Consider the following 20,000-nt stretch of genomic DNA (forward strand, 5'->3'; position numbering starts at 1 on the left):
CAGTCAAAAGTGGGTTAATGGTTGCAGTGTCAGCAGTGAAACAGACACTAAATTAAATATAGATAGGCAGATAGGTAGATAGACGTAGATAGAAAATAGATAAATAGATAGACAGGTAGAAAATATAGACAGACTGACAGGTATAAATATAGATAGATAGATATATTGACAGGTAGAAAATGTAGAGATTTAGATAGACAAGATAGTTCGAAGATAGATAGAAAATAGATATACTGACACTTTAGATAGACAAGCTGTTGATAGATAGATATGATAAGCTAAATAGAACAATACTTATTTTATGCAATTCATGGTTATATCGGTTCCATAAGCATCCGTGTGTGATATGTAACCTGACCCGACAGAGACCCGGAAGTCGCCGTCTGACCTCGATCGGACACTCAGACAGTTCCGGCCGCAGCTCCCCGACCGAGGACCAGCGTCACGGGGGGCGGCGGTGGGGCGGGGAGGCTGGGTCGGAGTTCAGGGTGGGAGAGGCGGTGAGGTGCACTGGAAATATGAAGAGCTCCACCTCACTCCCCCACTTCTCTTCAGGTGCGTAAAGTTGGCCTATCATCATCACCATCATTATTATTATTATCATCATCAGTACTGGTATCATCATCATTATCTAATCATCATCATCTCTCTTATTATCTTACTTATTATCATTACTGGTATCATCATCATCATCATCATCATCACTGGTACCATCATCATCATCATTAATGGTACCTTACTCATCATACCATCATCATCATCACCATCATTAAAGATACATTACTCATCATCATCATGATCATCATCATCATTACTGTTACCTTATTATTATTATTATTATTATTATTATTATACGATACGAAATAATGTGATTTGTCAAAGATGTGGAATGAGGAAGTCTGTGGACACCAGAATCGAAGAGAGTGTACTGAGATGGTATGGTCTTGTGGAGAGAATGGATAACAATAGAGTGATGAAAAAGGTATATCTAAGTGAATTTGAAGGAGGGAGGAGGCGAGGCAGGCCAAGGAGAAGGTGGAGGGATGTGGTGGATGAGTGTGTGAGGAAAAGAGGTATGGTAGTCGGTGAGGCTAGAAGACTGACAAGAGATCGAGCTGGCTGGATGAATATTGTGAGGAGAAACGCATGATCAGGGATTTGACACCTCTTTTTAACGTGGCAGCGTACGGATTGACTCTGTCGGATACGTTTATGTGAAGCAACAGTATGTGATGAATGTTTTTGGCGTATCAGATAGAGTCAGGATTCCGGGGGCTTGAATGGTGAGTGAATGGAAGCATGGCCCATTGGATTGGGCAAATCTGGGATGTCTGGACGTTGCTACTCCTCATCCTACCCTGGGGTGGGAAAGGAGGTCCGAATGATGATGAGATAATGAATTATTATTATTTCTACCTTATCATCACCATCATCATCATCATCATTTATTTCCTTATCATCATCATCATCATCATCTTACTCATCGCCGTCAGTTTCACATTCATCGTTGTTTTGTTGAGTCCGGCTTCTCGTCAGTTAAGGAAGTTCCCTGTCACCTTTTCCTAAGCGATTTATTTTGCTTATTACTGCTTACTGTCTTCGTCTGTGGTACATAAATCCTTACGATATTGCCATACTGTGCAAGAATAGCCTACAAAATGGTATTAGCCAGCCATATCCAATAATAAATCGCTAAGGAGGAGTTGTCAGGGAACTTCTCTACTGGATGAGAATACAGGATCATCGTCATCGTCTCCCAGAGCTTTGCACAGGTAAGAACTAAGGGCCTCTGCCTCGCTGCTTTACATGTTATGCAGATGTATTTGTTGAAGGTGTATTGCAAGACCCATCATCTCCTTTAGCCACTTCCTTTTGTTTTGGATGCACTTTGTATACTTTTATTTCATCTCTCTCTCTCTCTCTCTCTCTCTCTCTCTCATAGAGCGTATGTACTGTATGTCTGCATGCATGTATATAAATACACATATATCTGTCCTTTTTCCCCTTAATTTGCCCCCTTTTTCACGGTGTCTGTCCTATTTTATTGTAACTGTCTTATTTTATGGTATGTCTGTCCTATTTTTTACCCATGCGTCTGGCAGCCCGGGTTAGTTTGTTGATGAAGGTTTAAAAGTCCAAGTTAAATAGCCGTTATGTAAACAAGCCATCTTGTTTTGGGGGTGCATGACATTTAAAGTTAAGTCATGGAGTGAAGGGATTAATTGGCCCTCTTTATGTATCTAATTTCTTCTTGATAAGCAGTTTTTGTTTTCTGTTTATAATATGAAAAGATAAATGAATGAGTAAATAGAAGATCGTATAAGAGGAAATGACGTTATTTAGGTTTGTAGGTACTCGCTTGACTCAGTGACGGTGGTATAGATCGTGGTTCGCGTATTTTACACTTTATAACGTGTTAACAGGTAAGTTTTGTGGTATATAGTATTAGCTGTGTGTATTACTTATTGTGTAGCCATTTTTGATGAAGTTAGTTATGGTCAGACTCTATTGGAAAGCTTACAGATGGATCAGCTTGCGAGATGGAGTCAGCATCCGGGGATTTAAATGGCGCTGTGAACAATTTTCTGGACATTTCAATGCACATGCTATTGATAGGTCGCTAACTTTATCACATTGTCTTTCCTTGTTTCTGGATCTTACCTCATAGTGGGAAGAAACGGCCAGGATGATGAATTTCTGTTAACAATGAATGAATTAATACAGGTTTATTGGTACCGTAGCCTTGAGTTAGGGATGCAGTTCAGGAAAAGTCACACAATCAATTCAAGTATTTTGCTTTATGTATGGATGCAGGTGATCAGAACTAATGTTGCTGCATAAGTTAGTTCTACATTCACACTAGTTCTTGTTCATGTTCATGCATTATACCTATAAGGAAAAAAAAAAAAAAATTACATCACCAGACAGCCTTTCCACCATTGATTGTTTTCCTCCCACATAATATTTACAGACTTTAGTACTAATGTAAGATTTTATTTACAGCTCAATATACATACTATAAGTAAAAATTAAATTCAATAGCTAAATTCTTATTATAATGAACGGAACCTCAATTTACCAAAGTTTGGCTTGTAACTTTCTGAGAGAGTCCTTCTGGCAGGGGGTGAGTTGTTGGCTTTTTGAGCACCATTTTTATTTCAAAATAATTTTCCAGGTTTTGTGATAAGGTTAGTGTCAAAATGCAACTTTAGGAGGTAGTTTTAAATATGTGAATTGTGTCAAAGTGCAGGATAGTGCATTTTCAATAGCCAAATTTTGTGATACAATTTGGACCAAGTGTGCAACTTCAGGGAGTATATTTTGTGACACAGATTGTATTCAAAGGAGTTAACAGGCTCTTTCAGCCAATTGAACAATCCTTTCACATTCCTAAAAGTTTGATATACAGTGTACGAGGCATGGACGCAGTGGACCATCTGATGGCTTGACGTACAGGTTTTTACTGGCTCTTGATAAACCACATAACCAGTACAGTACCTTCCTGTCAATACATGGATATTTTGTGCTTTCTCTCATCCGGTATTGTGTAACAAATCAGTCACCAAACTTTTTAAACACAAAATTAAAGCATTTTTAACAAGAAAAATATGAAATATCACTTGTTTTGGCACAGCAGGAATGGTCAGGACTTGTCGTCAAAATTTTGCTGTCGATACTTTATTAAAAATCAAGGAATTGCAAAGGTTTGATAATTTGTGTGTCACCATGGATAAAAGTTTGTATATTTCACAGCATATATTATCCTGTGATTGGTGATTTCTGTTTTCAGACATTCATTCAGTTGCATGTTGACTGCTGGGTTCACTATGGTATCTACAGTTAGAAAAGGTTTATGTTATAAATCAAGGAATTATCAGAATGCGTAAACCCGTATATAATGCAGTGCATATATAGTGTATTGGTTCAGCGTATTGTTACATATCATACCAGTTCAGTCAAACAGTGCAAACCCCTAGCTTGATGTGTTTTGTCACTTGTACACAGTGATTGCCATTTGCGTATCAGCAGTGTCTTGTGAGTTTTGAGGCATGCTACTGTTGTATGTCATTATGTACATCTTTTCTTAGTAATGGTTCCATTGCAAATCAGGAAAGATAATAAGCAAACCAAGCCTTTCCCATCATAAGCAAACACTAGTATTGTAAGGGAATTAAAGCTGATACTGTACGTGACAGAAGTGTTATCATGATAATACAGGTATACCTCAATATATGATACCCCTGGATATGATACTTCGGCATAACTATGGGGGTAGATATACCACCATACCCTGCCAAACCCCAATATAACGATGGGTTTTGATTTATTTTACTGATTTTGATGATATTTTAGACAAATATTGTGTGTTTAGGTTGATTTTTAAACTGTTTTTAGACTTATATGTTCTAGCCATAGGTGGGGTGAACATTGTCATTTTTGGGTTCAGTTTACTAAGCTTTATTTTTTCCAGATGTACCGGTACTTGATGATTTTCAGATTTTATATGTTGGTTTTAGTGAGTCATTTACAAGTGTTAGGCTTAGGTTAGCTTCTTTTACAGCTGTTAGGCCATTTAGATTGGCATTAAACTTGTTTTTGGGCTCATTTGGGTGGGTTTTGGACTTGGGTGAGGGGGAAACCCTAGGCTGAAAAACGCATCCAGTTACTTTACATGTTAAATCAACCCTGATATACCATACCCCGCCTAATGATGGGTTTTTACTTAACCAATTGCATTGTTAAACTGGGGTATAGTTGTATGATGTACGTGAAATACAGCAAGAAGGAAAAAAAAATCATTGTACCATAGTTTATTGTTGATTCCAATTTTTTGTGATCAGCAATGTACCATACAGTAAAACCTTACTATAACGGACTAATTGGGACCCAAGCCTTTCCGAAAAAAGCGAAAATCCGATAAAAGCGACATCTGGACTTCCCCCTGCTAACCCAGACTTTTTCCGATACCGTACATCAGACATTAGTCCAGATCGCACCAGCAGTTTTTCACTACCATTGTGGTAAGGTACTATACTGTATTATACATTCACTATAATAAAAGGTATAATACTGGCATATATTGTAATACAGTACTGTACTGTACTCAGAGACATATGTCTTTTATTTACCTTATTGTGATGAACATAGCTGAAGTGGTCAGGCAGTCCGGACCACTTCTGGCTTTATCGGACGTTTTGCGATATCCAGTAAAACCTTGACATAACAGACTTCAGTAGATCGGAATTCGCTTTTATCAGAATCGGGGAGCTGCCAGACTAAATCCTTATACAGTATATCGGAAAAAGTCCGATAAAGCCAGAAGCAGTCCTAACTGCCTGCCCATTTCAGCTGTGCTTACCACAACAAGGTAAATAAAAGACATATCAATGTACAGTACAGTATTATTATATATATTATACTATTTGATTATTGTAGTGAATGTATAGTACAGTACAGTACTGTAATGTTAGTGAGAATAGTTTAGCCTAAAAACCATTGGTGCACTTGGTGCTGGTTAACAGGGGGAAGTCTGAATGTCGCTTTTATCAGAATTTCTCTTTTTTCAGAATGGCTTGGGCCCCAATTAGTCCATTATAGTTGGTGTTACTGTATAAGAATTTAATACAGGTGGCTCCTCGATTCTGGTAAAAGCGAATTCCAGTACAGACATCCCCCTTTTTAACAGTGCAATTGGTTAAGTAAAAACCCATCACTAGGTGGGATGTCATATCCTGGGGTAGATTTAACATGTAAAGTATAGGGATGTGTTTTTGAGCCTTGGGTTTCCCCCCAACCAAGTCTTAAACCAACCCAAATGAGTCCCAAAAAAGTTTGAAGCCAATCTAAATGGCCTAACAGCTGTAAAAGAAGCTAACCTAAGCCTAAAACCAGTGCTCGTCTCGCGTGTACCCAGTCAAGGTCACTGGAGAATGAGATCTCCGACTCGTATAAGTGTTTTCCCTTGAACAACCTGAACATAAACACAATTTATCGATCGATTATGTGATCGGGATAGCCTGTTCAAAGGCCCCTCTTTATGTCCTTTAAGTTACTTTTCTGCCTGGTGAGCTCCTTGTTTTCTCTTATTTTCCAACATTTATTTAAAAATTCCTTTTTATTTTCAAAGCATTTTTCCTTGAATAGCCCAAATGTAAACACATGATTTATCAGTGTCGCAGTTTTCATCAGTGTAAGAAATATGCACTCTGTAAGGTTTTCATAATTCTTAATATTTATTTAGAATTGTAATTATGTATTCCATGATATGTTAGATGAGAGTTCAGTGGCCAGACACAAAATATTCTTTGTTGAGTTGACTAGCCTAGTTGACCACACAGTTTTGTACCTCATCTTATGGGCAAGATTCCGTACCCCAACTGACGGTGTTCATTCCACCTATGACGAAAACACATTAATCTAAGTCTAACAACAGATTATAAATCAACCTAAACACAAAATTTAAGTTAAAATTTTATCAAGATTGGTTTTTAAAAAACTGGAACCCATCACAAAACCAGGGGTAGGCCTATGAGAGGCAGGGTAGGGTGGTATTTCTACCCCCATCACTCTTCCGGGGTATCACATCTAGGGGTATCGTAAGTCAAGGTTTGCCTGTATATTGCAGTCCATTATATCGAGGTTTTACTGTACAGTACTGCACTGTACACTGAGCCTTTGATTATTCAACTGTTGATTAACTGACCCCTGAATTAATCGATCACCTAACCTTAGACCAGCTACTTTAGTTTCCAGTACAGTTTGCAGTTAACTGCCAGAGTGGCAAAGATTTTTTTTTTTTCTATTACTGATTTTTTATTTCTTTTCAACTGTTTTTTTTTTAAACATTGATTCTAACCCTTCAGTTCAATTCTTCTGTATAGGGAAGAGAAAAGAATGCTTGAAATGCAATACGTCCTTTACTTGTCATCAACTAATGTCAGAATTATTTACAGGGAAGGACAGCGGATTCGAAGAGGCCCCTGTGGTTGGTGAAGATGGGCATAACACTGGAGGAGGTCGAGGGGGCAGAGCCGGTGGAGCGTTTATTGTGTCAGGTGTGTTTAATGATTCATCCAGAATGTTCATCCCAGCCCCACCTTCCCCCACTCCTGACTATGATGATGGTGATGAATCAGATGGCAATGATTCAGACATCCTACAAGGGTCCCAGTTCTGCCCAGCCAATGAAGCAAGTGGAGAGAAGAAGAGAGTGGGTAACAGAGACTCGCTTAGTGACGACAGTTTGCACAATGCTCCTATAGGCGCAGGTAGATCATCAAAGGCTTCCACACCAATAAAGAACCCACCGACGCCCCTCCAGAATATGATGAAAGAGTTCCACCAAGGGTTGCCCCCAGTTGATCATGAAAATGGATTCTCTGATGACTCTCTTGAGGATTCCACTGCAGCTCCATCACGTCCCTCCACAATGAGTCAGAATCCACATCACCAGACATCAGTGGAATCCCTGGCATCCATGGAAAGTTCAACAGCCTCATTTGACTACATGAATGCTGGACAGGCGAGGAGTTCAGCCTATGAGAAGTCAAGATCAAGGCCTTCTCCGACCACCCCTGTATCAGGCAGCAACAGCATGCAGAAAGGGAACAACTATAGAGACAGAAAGGATGTCAATGGCAAGGTTAAAAAGTCTTCCTCAAGATCAACAGAAAATATTGTCAGTCCCAGAGAGAGTGTTAAGGCAGAAAATGGCAGTGCTAAAGGGGATTCAGGAAACTTCAACAGACAGAGCTCTAGAGATAGTTCTCAGAGTTCTGGCTCAAGTAGTTCCAAACCAAGTGAAAAGTTTGACACAATAAGGCACATGCTAAAAGAAGGTTTAATTGAAGGGTTAGATGAGAGTCCTCCACAGTTCAAACCTCCACCAGTATCAAAGGAAATGCTGAACGGAACTCAGGTTGAAGACAGAGCTGATAGTGGCTTGGGATCAATATTTAGCACAACCAGAACTGATGAGAGTGGAGCTAGTGATTTATCCAACACCCCACCCTCCCTCACCTCACCTCAGGACTCCAGTAACACCAAGAACAGGAGAGAAAAGGAGACAGTTCGCAGTCGAGCATCCATTGCCTCAGAGGACATTGAGAGAAACAGAGATGAGGGGGATGAGGTGGAGGTCCAGATGCAGGAGACATTAGAAATTCCACCCCCACCTCCACCCAGAGATGAGTCAATGCATTGGACCCCAAAACCTCCCAGTCAGAGGGACCCAGCTAGACACCCTGCCAGGTCAGTTCCCTCTACTCCTGCATCCAGTAAGAACCCAAGCTGGCTACACAACCCAGGCTCAGGAAGAGATGAGGCCTTAGATTTGGCATCCAGTCAGTTCAGTCAGTCAGTGGATAAGATAACCCATGTGGATGATCTCTATGGTCAACAAGAGCAGGCAGAAAGTGGAAGTGAAGTTAGTAGTGCTATTAATGGTTCCTTGGCCAGCCACTATAGCACCCATGACAATGACAACCCACTTACAGACCGTGAGTTTTTGGAGAATCTTAAAAACTTGGAGCCGCGGCCAAGACCAGACACCTTAGCTGTCATAACCGAAGATCAGGGTAGCCTAGGATCAAGAAGCAGCCGGTCAGGCCGCCTGCTTTCCAGAATAGCTGATTCCGTCCGCAGTGGCAGCAGAACCCCTACTCCATCCTCCTCTGCTGCCACCACCCGTGCCACCACAACCAAGCTCACATCCACCTCAAGATCATCCACACGCATCCATGGCGACATCATCCGTGAACCGTGGAGGTCATCGGTTCGTGAGTCAGCCCTGCCATCACCTCAGGAGTACTCCCGCCTTCCTTCCCTCAGCCCATCTGTTGTGCCTCTCACCCGCGATGGCTCAGGTCGATTCAGGAGCATTGAGGACATTGCTGAGGCTGCTTCTTCCCCTGCACCCCATGGCAAGAAGAAGAAGCACTCCACCTTGCCACCCAACCTGACCCCTGCGGATATCAAGAAGGAGAATAAGGAACTTCGTCGAGCCACCTCCCTCATGGTCGGCAAAAAAGGCAAAGGTGAGTGATTTTACTTGTTCAGTATTTAAAAGATGCCATATATAATTCCCTTTTATATGCCACTTTTTTTTTTTTTCTGTTTTCCAGTTAAAGATACAGTGAATTAGAGAGAGAGAACTGATTGAAGTTCCACTGGTACTTATGGTCCCCCGGTTTACAGTAGCTACCGTACCTCTTGTATGGAAAAGCTTGTGACTTTGGAACACATCAGTCATACATAATGAAGACATGTACTGTACTGTAAACATAGTGGAACTCAAACAAGCATTTTTTAATTTTAACTGTAACGTTTGTTTTGTGTTGCAGTGTTGAGAGCAACACAATAACTTTATGCTTTCTTAAAACTGGGAGTGATTTTTTTTTTTCTAAAGCAAAATATCCACTAAAGAATAATATAATAATAATACTGCATGTAGCTCAAGCATGCTGTGTTGCCTACATGGAAGTAAGGGTTGTATCTGAATGGCTTTGGAGATCTTTTAATGTCTCTTCCTGAGCTATATCTACATCTATATATATCTATATCTATATCTATATCAATATCTATCTATCTATCTATATATAGATAGATAGATAGATAGATAGATATAGATATATATATATGTGTGTGTGTATATGTATATATGTACAGTATGTATGTATATATAAATATATTTTGCATATTGCACTTCAGCGTCCGTGTTGTATGTTATTGATGCAAAGTATAATAATATGAAAGCAGTATAAATAATGTACAAAAGAATGCTGAAGGTAATATGCTGTATACATAGTGAAGGAAGCAGGTGCTACAATGCCTCCAGTGCCACCTAGAATATGATCCTAAAAGTTTACTACTACTACTTACAACTGACACCAGACACAGAGCATGACTGCAGCGATTATCATTTACATACCTTCCCAGCACTGCATACAGTAGTATTCCTCATTAACATCAGTCTTCCTCCACCCACAGTACACTACATAAGCTTGCATACAAACACATAGGCACTGCAGCCATCCAAATCCTTCACCCAAGCAACATTTTCCATTCATCCCACTACGGTTAGCCTTCCTTGTGACAGGAGTTTACATATCCAGATTGCATTGTGGTCATAAACCTCCCCACTTACATTCACACCAACACATGATATAACACAGACAACTCACTATGCTCTTCTGTAATGTGGCCCTGACACCTTGACACTGATTCACCTCTTGTCCCTCTTTGTCACAAAACAAATTTAACAGCCTCAGCAGCTGAAGTGGTCAGTTTCCTTACTGTACACTGAGTTTACATGCAGAAGAACCTGGGGCCATAACAACATTTACATATGTATTCATGAAGACTTGGGGCATACTATCCTGATTAAGCTTAGGTCACTTGATGGCTGTTCCCCAGGCTGCTTGATCTTTTGCAGCATCTTTGGTAAATGACCCAGGGGTTCCCAACCATTTTGTTCCTCTTTACCCCTTGGGCATTCTGACAGGTTCCCATGTACCGCAAAAAATTAAGGATCAAAAATTGATAAAACTATATTAATTTTATTTTATTATGAAATCTGTATGTGGAGACTGCATAGCGATCTTAGTATTGATAACATCAGTAAACTGAACTCAGTGAATTTGTATAACAAGAACAATAAATGAAAAGACAAGAATTTCCAAAATTTATTTTAAAAATGTATTTTTTAAAATAATGTCGAAACGACATTAAAAAAATACATCTTTTTAATTAATTTCGGAAATTCTTGTTTTTCATTTATTGTTCTTGTTATGTAGAGTAAGCTTTGTATGTAACACTTGCAACAAAGCTACGGCAACAGTTCTGGTGACGAGTAATGTTAACACACCTTCACTAGCTGTGAGCTTCAGTAGGACGGAGTGACTCGGACATTACCAGGCTGTACCATCGCTGCCTCGAGTCGTTGTATACATACCTGATCGTTTCACATCCAATACAGATTGCGGGCTGCAGGAAGTCACATAATAATGAAAACAATGGTATAGTCACCTCACTGATATAATTTTAAAAGTTTTGCTAACAAAAATGAGGAAATTGATAAAAACATGACTTTGTGCAATCTGACTGTAGATTAGAACACTGTGTATTGTACACCATAGTTATTCTCTCTGACCCCTATGTACCCCCTGAGAAGTGCAGATGTACCCCTGAGGGTACATGTACCCCAGGTTGGGAACCCGTGGGTTAGTCCTTTTACCTCGAGCTTTTTATGCAAGACCTCATCCCATGTCTTTGTAGTTTAGGACCTAGGCATTCTGCCTCTGACATTCACATCCATAATCCCTCTGACATTCGCATCCATAATCCCTCTCATCTGGTTAACTTTTTCACACACAGGTATCTCCACATGTCTGTACTATCTCATTTATTCACATCGTCACATACACTTCGTTTTCGTTTTTGAATGCTCCAACATGCATGCATGCGTCGGCCTTGGTCACCTAATGGTGGCTGTCCATGCTGCACGATCTATTCCAGCCTCCCTGTTCAGTCCCTTAACCCTAAGGTCACACTTAATGACCTCGTCCCATGTCTTTCTCGGTCTACCCCTCACAACGCCACCCCCAGTATTAACACTTCTCACCTTCTGCACTCAATTATCATCCCCCATCCTCTCCACATGCCCAAACCATCTCAATATACCTCTCCTCATCACAACACCAATACACTCCAGTCCCATCTTACCTCTCAACTTTTCCATCGTAAACCCAGCCCCCCCAGGCCTTGCCTGCAAGGACGCACTGCACATCCACCTAATCTTTGTCATTTCTGTACATCTAAGCCTGCAAATATCCTCCTCCTTTACTGCCCAGGTCTCACTACCATACAGCATTATACTCCTAACACATGCTGCATACAAAGACCCCTTAGCACGTAGGGAGAGTCCTCTCAGTGTCAGTAAAGGCAGCAGCCCCCTGAACTTCTTCCAACCATTTCTCACCCTAGCCACAGAGCTAGCTCCAGCCCCTCCTTCAGCACACAACATGTCTCCCAAATAACAATACTCTTCCACACACTCAAGAGACTCACCAGCAAGTTCAATCCTTTCATGCCTGACAATCTCCACCTGCTCTCCCTGACACGCCGCACATATAAAATCAGCATTATCTCGCAGTCTACCTCTGATACCACAACATCTCTTGTGCACCCATTTATCACAAACACCGCACAAGATGGAATTACTTCCCACACCCTTGTGGCAAACTGTACGTGGCCACTCTCCCTTGTCTTTGCCAGTACTGCTTCAACTCTAGATATCATCACTTTTGTTTTATCTGAATTTACCCTTAAGCCCTTGTGCCCCATACAATCTCTCCACTTCCTAAGTCTATCCTCTGCCTCCCTTTCATTCTATGCAATCAAGACCAAATCATCAGCATACAACATCTCCCACAGGAGTCCGTTTCTGAAGTCACGTGAGAGGGCTTCAGGTACTATGATAAGCAACATGGGACTCAAAACTGACCCCTGATGCACTCCAATGTTCACGGAAAACCCGTCACTCAAATCTCCATTCACTCTTACCTGGGTGCGAGCACCCACATACATAACCATAACCACCCTAACCAGCCACTCCTCCAAGCCAAGTTTCCTCATTGCCCACTATACCATCTCTCTTGGGACTCTGTCAAAGGCCTTTTCCAAATTAACAGTAACAAAATACAGATCCCATTTCTTCCTAATATATTTTTCCTGAAGCTGTCGAACAATGAATATGGCATCGGTAGTCCCCTGCCTGGCATAAACCCAAACTGCATCATCAGTATTCACTCATTCTCTAATCATACCTTCTAGAACTCTCTTCATTACCTCTATAATTTCCTCTTTCCAGGGCATCACCCTTCCCTTTATACAGATTTACAATTACACTCTTCAACCAATCATCGGGGACAACACACTCATATATAATCATATTTATCAGGTCAGTGACTAACCTCACCCCAATATCTCCTAAGGCCTTCAACATTTCGGCAGTCAACCCAGACACACCTGCTGCCTTCCCCACCTACATCTTGCCTGTTGCCTCACTCACAGTAGCAGCATCATACCAGACTATTCTCTTATTGCTACATTATCAGACCTATCCATCAAGGAGGCATTCCTTAACCATAGCATCATCCTCATTTCAGTTCACTCTAATCTTTTAGCATCCTCACCCTTTATTAGCCATATTTCAGAGGCATACAGCATCACACTCCTCACACCAAAAAACAGTGTAAAGTGAGTTACGTCATTGTCAGAGGTAACAATCCTCTGAATTTCCTCATCCCACCTCTGCTTCCAACAGTGGAGTTAGTTTCTGCCTCATCCCCAGTCCTGATCATATCACCAAAATAGCAGAATTCCTTTACACATTTTAGAGAAGCACCATCAAATCTGTGTTACCCAGCGATAACAATATTTACACAATTCCCCATACATACAGTATGCCATTATCAAAAATATGCAACATTTCACAGTCTAACCCACACACCGCTGCATGTCATGTACACCCCTGTTGCAGCCAATAAACATGTTTTTATTATTCCAGTCATTTTACCTGCATACTTTCCCAGACAAAATGGACGTATGAGCAAAATTAATTAAAATTTATCACCCACTGGCATACTTGAGAGGAACTGATAAAGTGTTTTATGAGTTAAGGTTAATGCTGTTATTCTGAGAGCAGGTGGAAGAGAGACACAACTCGCAGCCAAACAGACCCGCACCGGACCTAAGCCTCCAGCACACCCCAGACACCCCCAGGCAAGGCTTACCCAGTATTTAGTGTGGGCATTAGACTGCCATATAACCTGCTGGGGGCCTTTTCAATAATAATGTACTGTAGTCCTTATCACCACATGCTTTCATAGTAATGGGCACATAACACAACCTAGAGGAAAGATAACCTACAACCATAGAGAGGGACTGATGTTATTTGGTTGACTAACACTTGTAATACAGGTATCCTTTGCTCAACAATGCTCTGGTTACTCTAACTTTATCTTTGGTTTCAAGTTTCCTTTTTTTTTTTTTTTTTTCACCCTTTTCTGATTAACATCACAAGGTTTTCACTTCATTGAAAACTCAGAAGCAAAAATATGAAGATGTGAGTGATACATGATATGCATGAATAATGGCGTTGTATGAAAAATGTGAGTGCAGTGTTTCATGGTAAGTCTTTACTGCCATTACCTGAAGTTGCTTTTTTTTTTTTTTTTTTCCCCAACTGGTATTCATCTGCAGTGGTTACAGTGGCAGTATGTGGTGCTTTAGTTGACTGTGAACTAACTAGGCTTGTTCTTTGTACAAAACACGTGATAAGCGTAATGCTGTGTGGCAGTGAGACTTGACCTGTAGCTAAACAAAGTGGATACATTACAGAGATTGATGGTATGGATATCTAAGGTCTCGGTAAATGATGGAGCTTAAGAGTATTGTGCAGTGAGAGAAATCTGGTATTGAAAATATAAGTGGTGATGCAGTTTGGTAGGCCAAAATGGTTTGGACATGTTGAAAGGAGGGAGGAGGTGACTGGCCCATGGAGGTCACAGTTGTAAATGTGGAGGAAAGAAAGAGGCCATTGTCAGGCTGAGAAGGATGGAGTGAAGTCCTGCATGGAGACTTCTGGGTTAGGGGATTGAACAGTGAAGTGACTCAAGATTGTGGCATGGAGAGCTATCTGTCTATCTATCTATTGCCAGACGGCTCAATCCCGTTTGGGGTGGCCACAAACAAATCGCCTCCAAGTTGCCCTGTCCCCCGCCATTTCACTGCCCTGCTGCCAACTCATACCCCCCTCTCTCATATACCTCTCCACCCCATCCCTCCATCTCATCCTCGGCCTCCCCCTCCCTCTTCCCCCCTCCACCTCACTCACATACATTCTCTTCGTCAGTCTTCCACCCTCCATTCTCTCCACATGGCCAAACCACCTCAGTGTGTTCCTCATAACGCTTCCTATCACATCCACACCACAACGCTCCTTTATATCCTCATTCGTCAGCTTGTCTCTCCATGTGACTCCACAGGCTCCTCTTAAATAACTCATTTCCACTGCTCTCACTCTTGACTTGTGTCCTTCCAACAATATCCAAGCTTCACTTCTATACGTTAGAGTTGGTATCACAATACTGTCATGTAGTAACTTTTTCACTTCCATGCTCACTTCCCTGTTTCTTATCACTGCTTTCAGAGAACCAGCAACCTTTCTTCCCTGCTGTACCCTTTCAAGCACTTCACCCTCCAAACCTCCATCCTTACTCATCACACTACCCAAGTACTTAAACGTACTCACATTTTCCAATTCCTCACCATCCAACCTCGCTGTACATTCACTGACTTCACCCCTCTCAAAGACCATCACTTTACTCTTCCCTACATTCACCTTTAGATTCCGTTTCTTACACACTCTCCCAAACTCATCCACCAAGCCTTGCAGCTCCCCTTCGTCTTCACTCAACAACACAGCATCATCTGCAAACAACAGTACAGGGAGTTTCCAGACACTATCCTCTCTCACCAGGGCCACTCCAACATCCACTACCCTACCTTGTACCTCTTTTATTACCTCATCCATGTACAGATTGAACAACCATGGAGACATGACACATCCCTGTTTCAACCCAACTTTCAAAGAGAAAAATTCACTTAGTTCACCATCCACACGCACTGCAGCCTTCGCACCATTGTACATACTCTTCACAGCATTCAACAACTTCCCATCTACTCCATATATTCTTAACACTTTCCACAATCCTTGTCTATCCACCCTGTCATATGCTTTCTCCAAATCCATGAAAGCTGCATACAACTTCTTTCCCTTCTCTAGAAACTTTTCCACTAAAGATCTAATAATGAATATCTGATCTACACAACCTCTTCCCTTCCTAAAGCCTCCCTGTTCTTCTCCAACTAATTTCTTTGTTCATTCTCTAACTCTGTCGATAAGTATCCTACCATACACTTTTCCTATTATACTAAGAAGACAAATGCCTCTATGATTACCACACACTTCTTTTTCCCCTTTTCCTTTGTACAAGGAAATAATTATACCTGACTTATTGAGACCACTTTCTGGTGTGGTCAGTAGTCCACAATCGTTAGATGTGGGATCGATGAAGGTATACCCCAGAGGGCTAAACTTATAGCCCCTGCGACATATCCCTATTGATGCCATGTTAGGTTGTCTGTTTGCTTTACGTTAAATTGTTTGATGTTCACGGTTTGGGGCAGCGCAACCCCATCGTTAACCCATTGATTTTGCAGTTACCTTCTTTTATCCCACCCCATGGTGTGCAAAAAATGAAGAAAAAAAAAATAGTTTTTGCTTGAAGATAAGCATTCAGGGCATGATCTGGTGAAAAGAAAAAAAAAAATCTGTCGTTGCACAGGGCCATGCATGAGTTTATCTAGGAGTAGTGAAAAAATGATTTTTTTTGTTTTTTGTTTTTGTTTATTATAAACTTGAAGATAAACATCCAGGGCATCATGTGGTGAACAGATAAAATTCTCTCTCACTCCATCTTTGCATAGTGCCTAAGCTTATGTGGGGGTGGAATAGTTAACAGTGATCCACGGCCAGCACAGCCTGAGCTGTGGCTCGCAATCCACTGGTTAAGCAAGGGATACCTGTACTGTACATTCATAGTAATGTCATTCAATGGACTACAAGTTGATGAATAACAAAGTGCTCCCTACTTCTCTTATGGAGGCTGCTGGGTCCTGTGGGCCTGTTTGGTTTGTGAGAAGGTTCTTCTTGTGTACAGATATATTACATTGTTTTATTGGCTTCTATATTATTTAGTAACCACTGACATGGTACTTGACCCTGGTGACATAATTTAGTGAGTTCTTGCCACCCCTAAATGGTTTTATCTGGTTCAGGAATGACTTTTGGAGTTGGAGGGGTTAGATATTGCCTTCATTAACTCCCTTCACCCATGAGATGGTCTCTTAATCTGAATAAAATCATTTGGTAGCTGCAAGAATAAAGTATCTATCCTTAGTGTTACTGGGGTAAGAGTCTAATACTTTAACTTACTCTTTGCTGACTCATTGAATTGACTGACTGACTATCAGCATTTAGTTCATTCATTTGGACTTTGTAGTTGTAATCAGCATTTAGAATCACCTGTACATTGTAGTTATAATCAGTATTTAAAATCACCTGCTCTCTCATAAGCATTAATTGATGTCCTCCCACTCCAGCATACAAAGCCAAAGCCAGTGAGCAGCCCATTCACTTTGTGGCTAGGTTGAGCTTACAGTGAAGTGATAAGAAAGACAGTGGATGGTGACACTATCACTGGCCTATGGCTGTTTGCTGTGAGGAAAACCGATTACAGTATTACTTTTGCTTGTCCATGAATAACTGCCTTCATCAAATCTCTGCCATAAATTGGTACAATATATGCACTGAAATACTGTGAATAGGTATAACAATGCCTTAATTCTTGTTGCTGTTTGTTTTCTCAAAGATTATTCATAAGATTTGTTTCCTATTTTGTTTTCTGTTGTGTTGTGGGATCAGTGGGCCAACCAATAAATCAGTAATTCTTAATTCATAGAAAAATGACTGGAAGACTCATGCAGTTGTGTTGAGAATGTATGTTTAGCAGAGAGATGATGAAGTGTCTGAGAGTGTTGGGAGCAGTGTCCTGAGATGGTTGAACCATGTGAAGAAGAGGGAGAGTGAGAAATTGGCAAGGAGGATGTATTTGAGTGATTTGAGGTAGAGTAGGATGGAGGAAGATTGATGATGTAAGGGGACAAGATGGAGAGGTAGGCCAAAAGAGTGGGAGTGGTGTCAGTTGAAGAGAGGACCACCATATGCCATAGGACAGGGCAACGTTAAGGCGGTATGTATGAACCCATGCCCTGTGAGATTACAGTGTTTGGTTATAGATAGACAGGAGAAAATATAGGATGAAACTTACAGTACTGCGGGAATGGGAAGGAAAGCAGAAAAATTAGAGAATACTCTCAGAGGGGAAAACAGAGATTTTATGCTGTGGGATAAGTTCATAAAGGATTTTAACCTTTTAAGCCTTGAAGGTTTCTTCTTAACTGAAAGTAATTATTTGGTGATAGCCAGAATAAGTCATTTTTAAAGTGATGGCAAATATGGAAAGGAGCAGCAAGGACAACTGGAACATAAACATAGAGTGTAGATTGTTTAACAAGGGAGGAGGAAATGCCACTTCTAGAGAAGCAAGAGTTTAGTGTCTTCTGCCTCTTTTAGTTATATATATATATATATATATATATATATATATATATATATATATATATATATATATATATATATATATACACACACACACACACACACACACACACACACACACACACACACGAAATCAGTTTGTCCATCTGTATGTTACTGGTAGACGATTGAGCAGTTTGCTTTTTTACAATCAGGTTGACCATATTTATGTGTGTGTGTGTATGTGAACGTCATCAAGAACAAATGGCCCATGCCTGTTCAATTATGATACCATCCAGGCCTTCACATCATTCATTAAAGTTAACTCTTCCATGAATGAGACAGATCCAGTATTTTATTCTAGGTAATGGTAAACGATTTTATTCATCTGTGGCAGTACTTTATTGTTGCTTTAGTGTTGACAGTTAAAAGGAATTTTATCTCAGAGGTGATGGACAAACCTTAACCCTTCGGTCCAGTGGCGTATTTTTTTTATAGGTACCCCAAACATTTTTTTTCAACATGGGAAGATATTTCGAATGAATGGAGTTCAGAATTTCCTTTTCCACTGCTAGATGGCTCTCTCAAAGTATAGTTATCTGTTGGCATTAAAAATAACGGTAATTTTGCACTCGTTCATCATTCAGTTAGCTTGATTATGCGAGATCTGCAGCGCATACCAGGCACAGTAACTCACGCCTACACTCCTACACTTCGACAGGTAAAATTTAGTTAGTCGCCCCTGCAGTGGAGACGAGTGCGGCAGAAAATGGAAATTATGTAGGATACACTCATTTATAGTGAAGTTGTCCCCTGTAATAATTACAGTAATGTAGATTCAAGATGGGAAATGTTCTTAATGTAGAGTCTGGGATAGAAATTCTGTTCCACTGCGTCGACTTCATACGTAGGGCTTGTCCGTCACTTTTCATATCAAAGAGGATCTGTCGGAAGAGAAATACTGTATAAAACATCTTTCAGCCTAGGAATGTCAGCTAGTTAAAGAAAGCAGTAAGTAGGGGTGAAATATAATGTTGGTGTTAGAAGGCATAATATAGGAGTTAGGCTGATCTTGAGAGGGTTAAATAGGATACTAGAGGTACCCTGACAGTGAGAGGGTTAATGGTACCAGTATTTATTTCCTTAGATTCTTATGACAGCCGATTAAAATCGTCTGGCGGTAGTTGGAGTTGAAGACGAGTAATCCTGACCAGAGGGAACCGTGAAATATAGATGTTCCACTGATCATTTCTTGAGTTCAGGCTGAATCATTTTTATTGAGTAAATCGTGGAAATTACGTTTAGGCACTGTTGACCTTGCGAGTAGTAATTCAGGAAGACTAGCCTATTCTCTGTTTATTTTAATTATGGTAGGCTTAAAATTATGGTCTGGTATGCATGAACTCAATCAGCAAGCGCTCGTAGCAGGGGAGTAATTTTCCTACTTTGGTGAAGATAGCGAACATGATATCCATTCAGTGTGATGACGTTTTTATTTTTATTCGTGCTGTCTTCAGAGGTTAGATACAGCCTGCATCAGCCGTTCTTAAGCTGAATACAATCGCCTGGAGGTAGGAAAAATTGTAAGAAAAAGTCACGGCATTTGAAGGGATTACTTAGGTCAGCATAAACCATAGTCCGAGTCAGGCGTTTCTAAAATTCTTCCTCCCTCTCTGAGATGCTGGGTAATCTGCCATAAGACACCGGGACAAACAAAAACAATCTCTGGTACGCTTCCCATGTGACTAGAACGTGTAAGAGAGAGAGAGAGAGAGAG

General features: G+C 40.7%; 1 protein-coding gene across 1 annotated transcript in view; it reads left to right on the plus strand.

The window, feature by feature from the left end:
• The window catches only part of LOC145409537 (uncharacterized), a 262,433-nt gene that overhangs the window by 128,263 nt on the left and 114,170 nt on the right, over positions 1 to 20,000 (plus strand). The window contains exons 4-5 of the mRNA XM_080279926.1: positions 366 to 555; positions 6,954 to 9,035. Of these exons, the coding sequence (XP_080136052.1) occupies positions 366 to 555; positions 6,954 to 9,035 (2,272 nt within the window). The remainder of the gene's footprint in view (positions 1 to 365; positions 556 to 6,953; positions 9,036 to 20,000) is intronic.

This window comes from Coenobita brevimanus, chromosome 81, assembly GCF_032717465.1.
Source record: "Coenobita brevimanus isolate Jiangsu-jjx chromosome 81, ASM3271746v2, whole genome shotgun sequence".
Taxonomy (NCBI): Eukaryota; Metazoa; Arthropoda; class Malacostraca; order Decapoda; family Coenobitidae; genus Coenobita; species Coenobita brevimanus.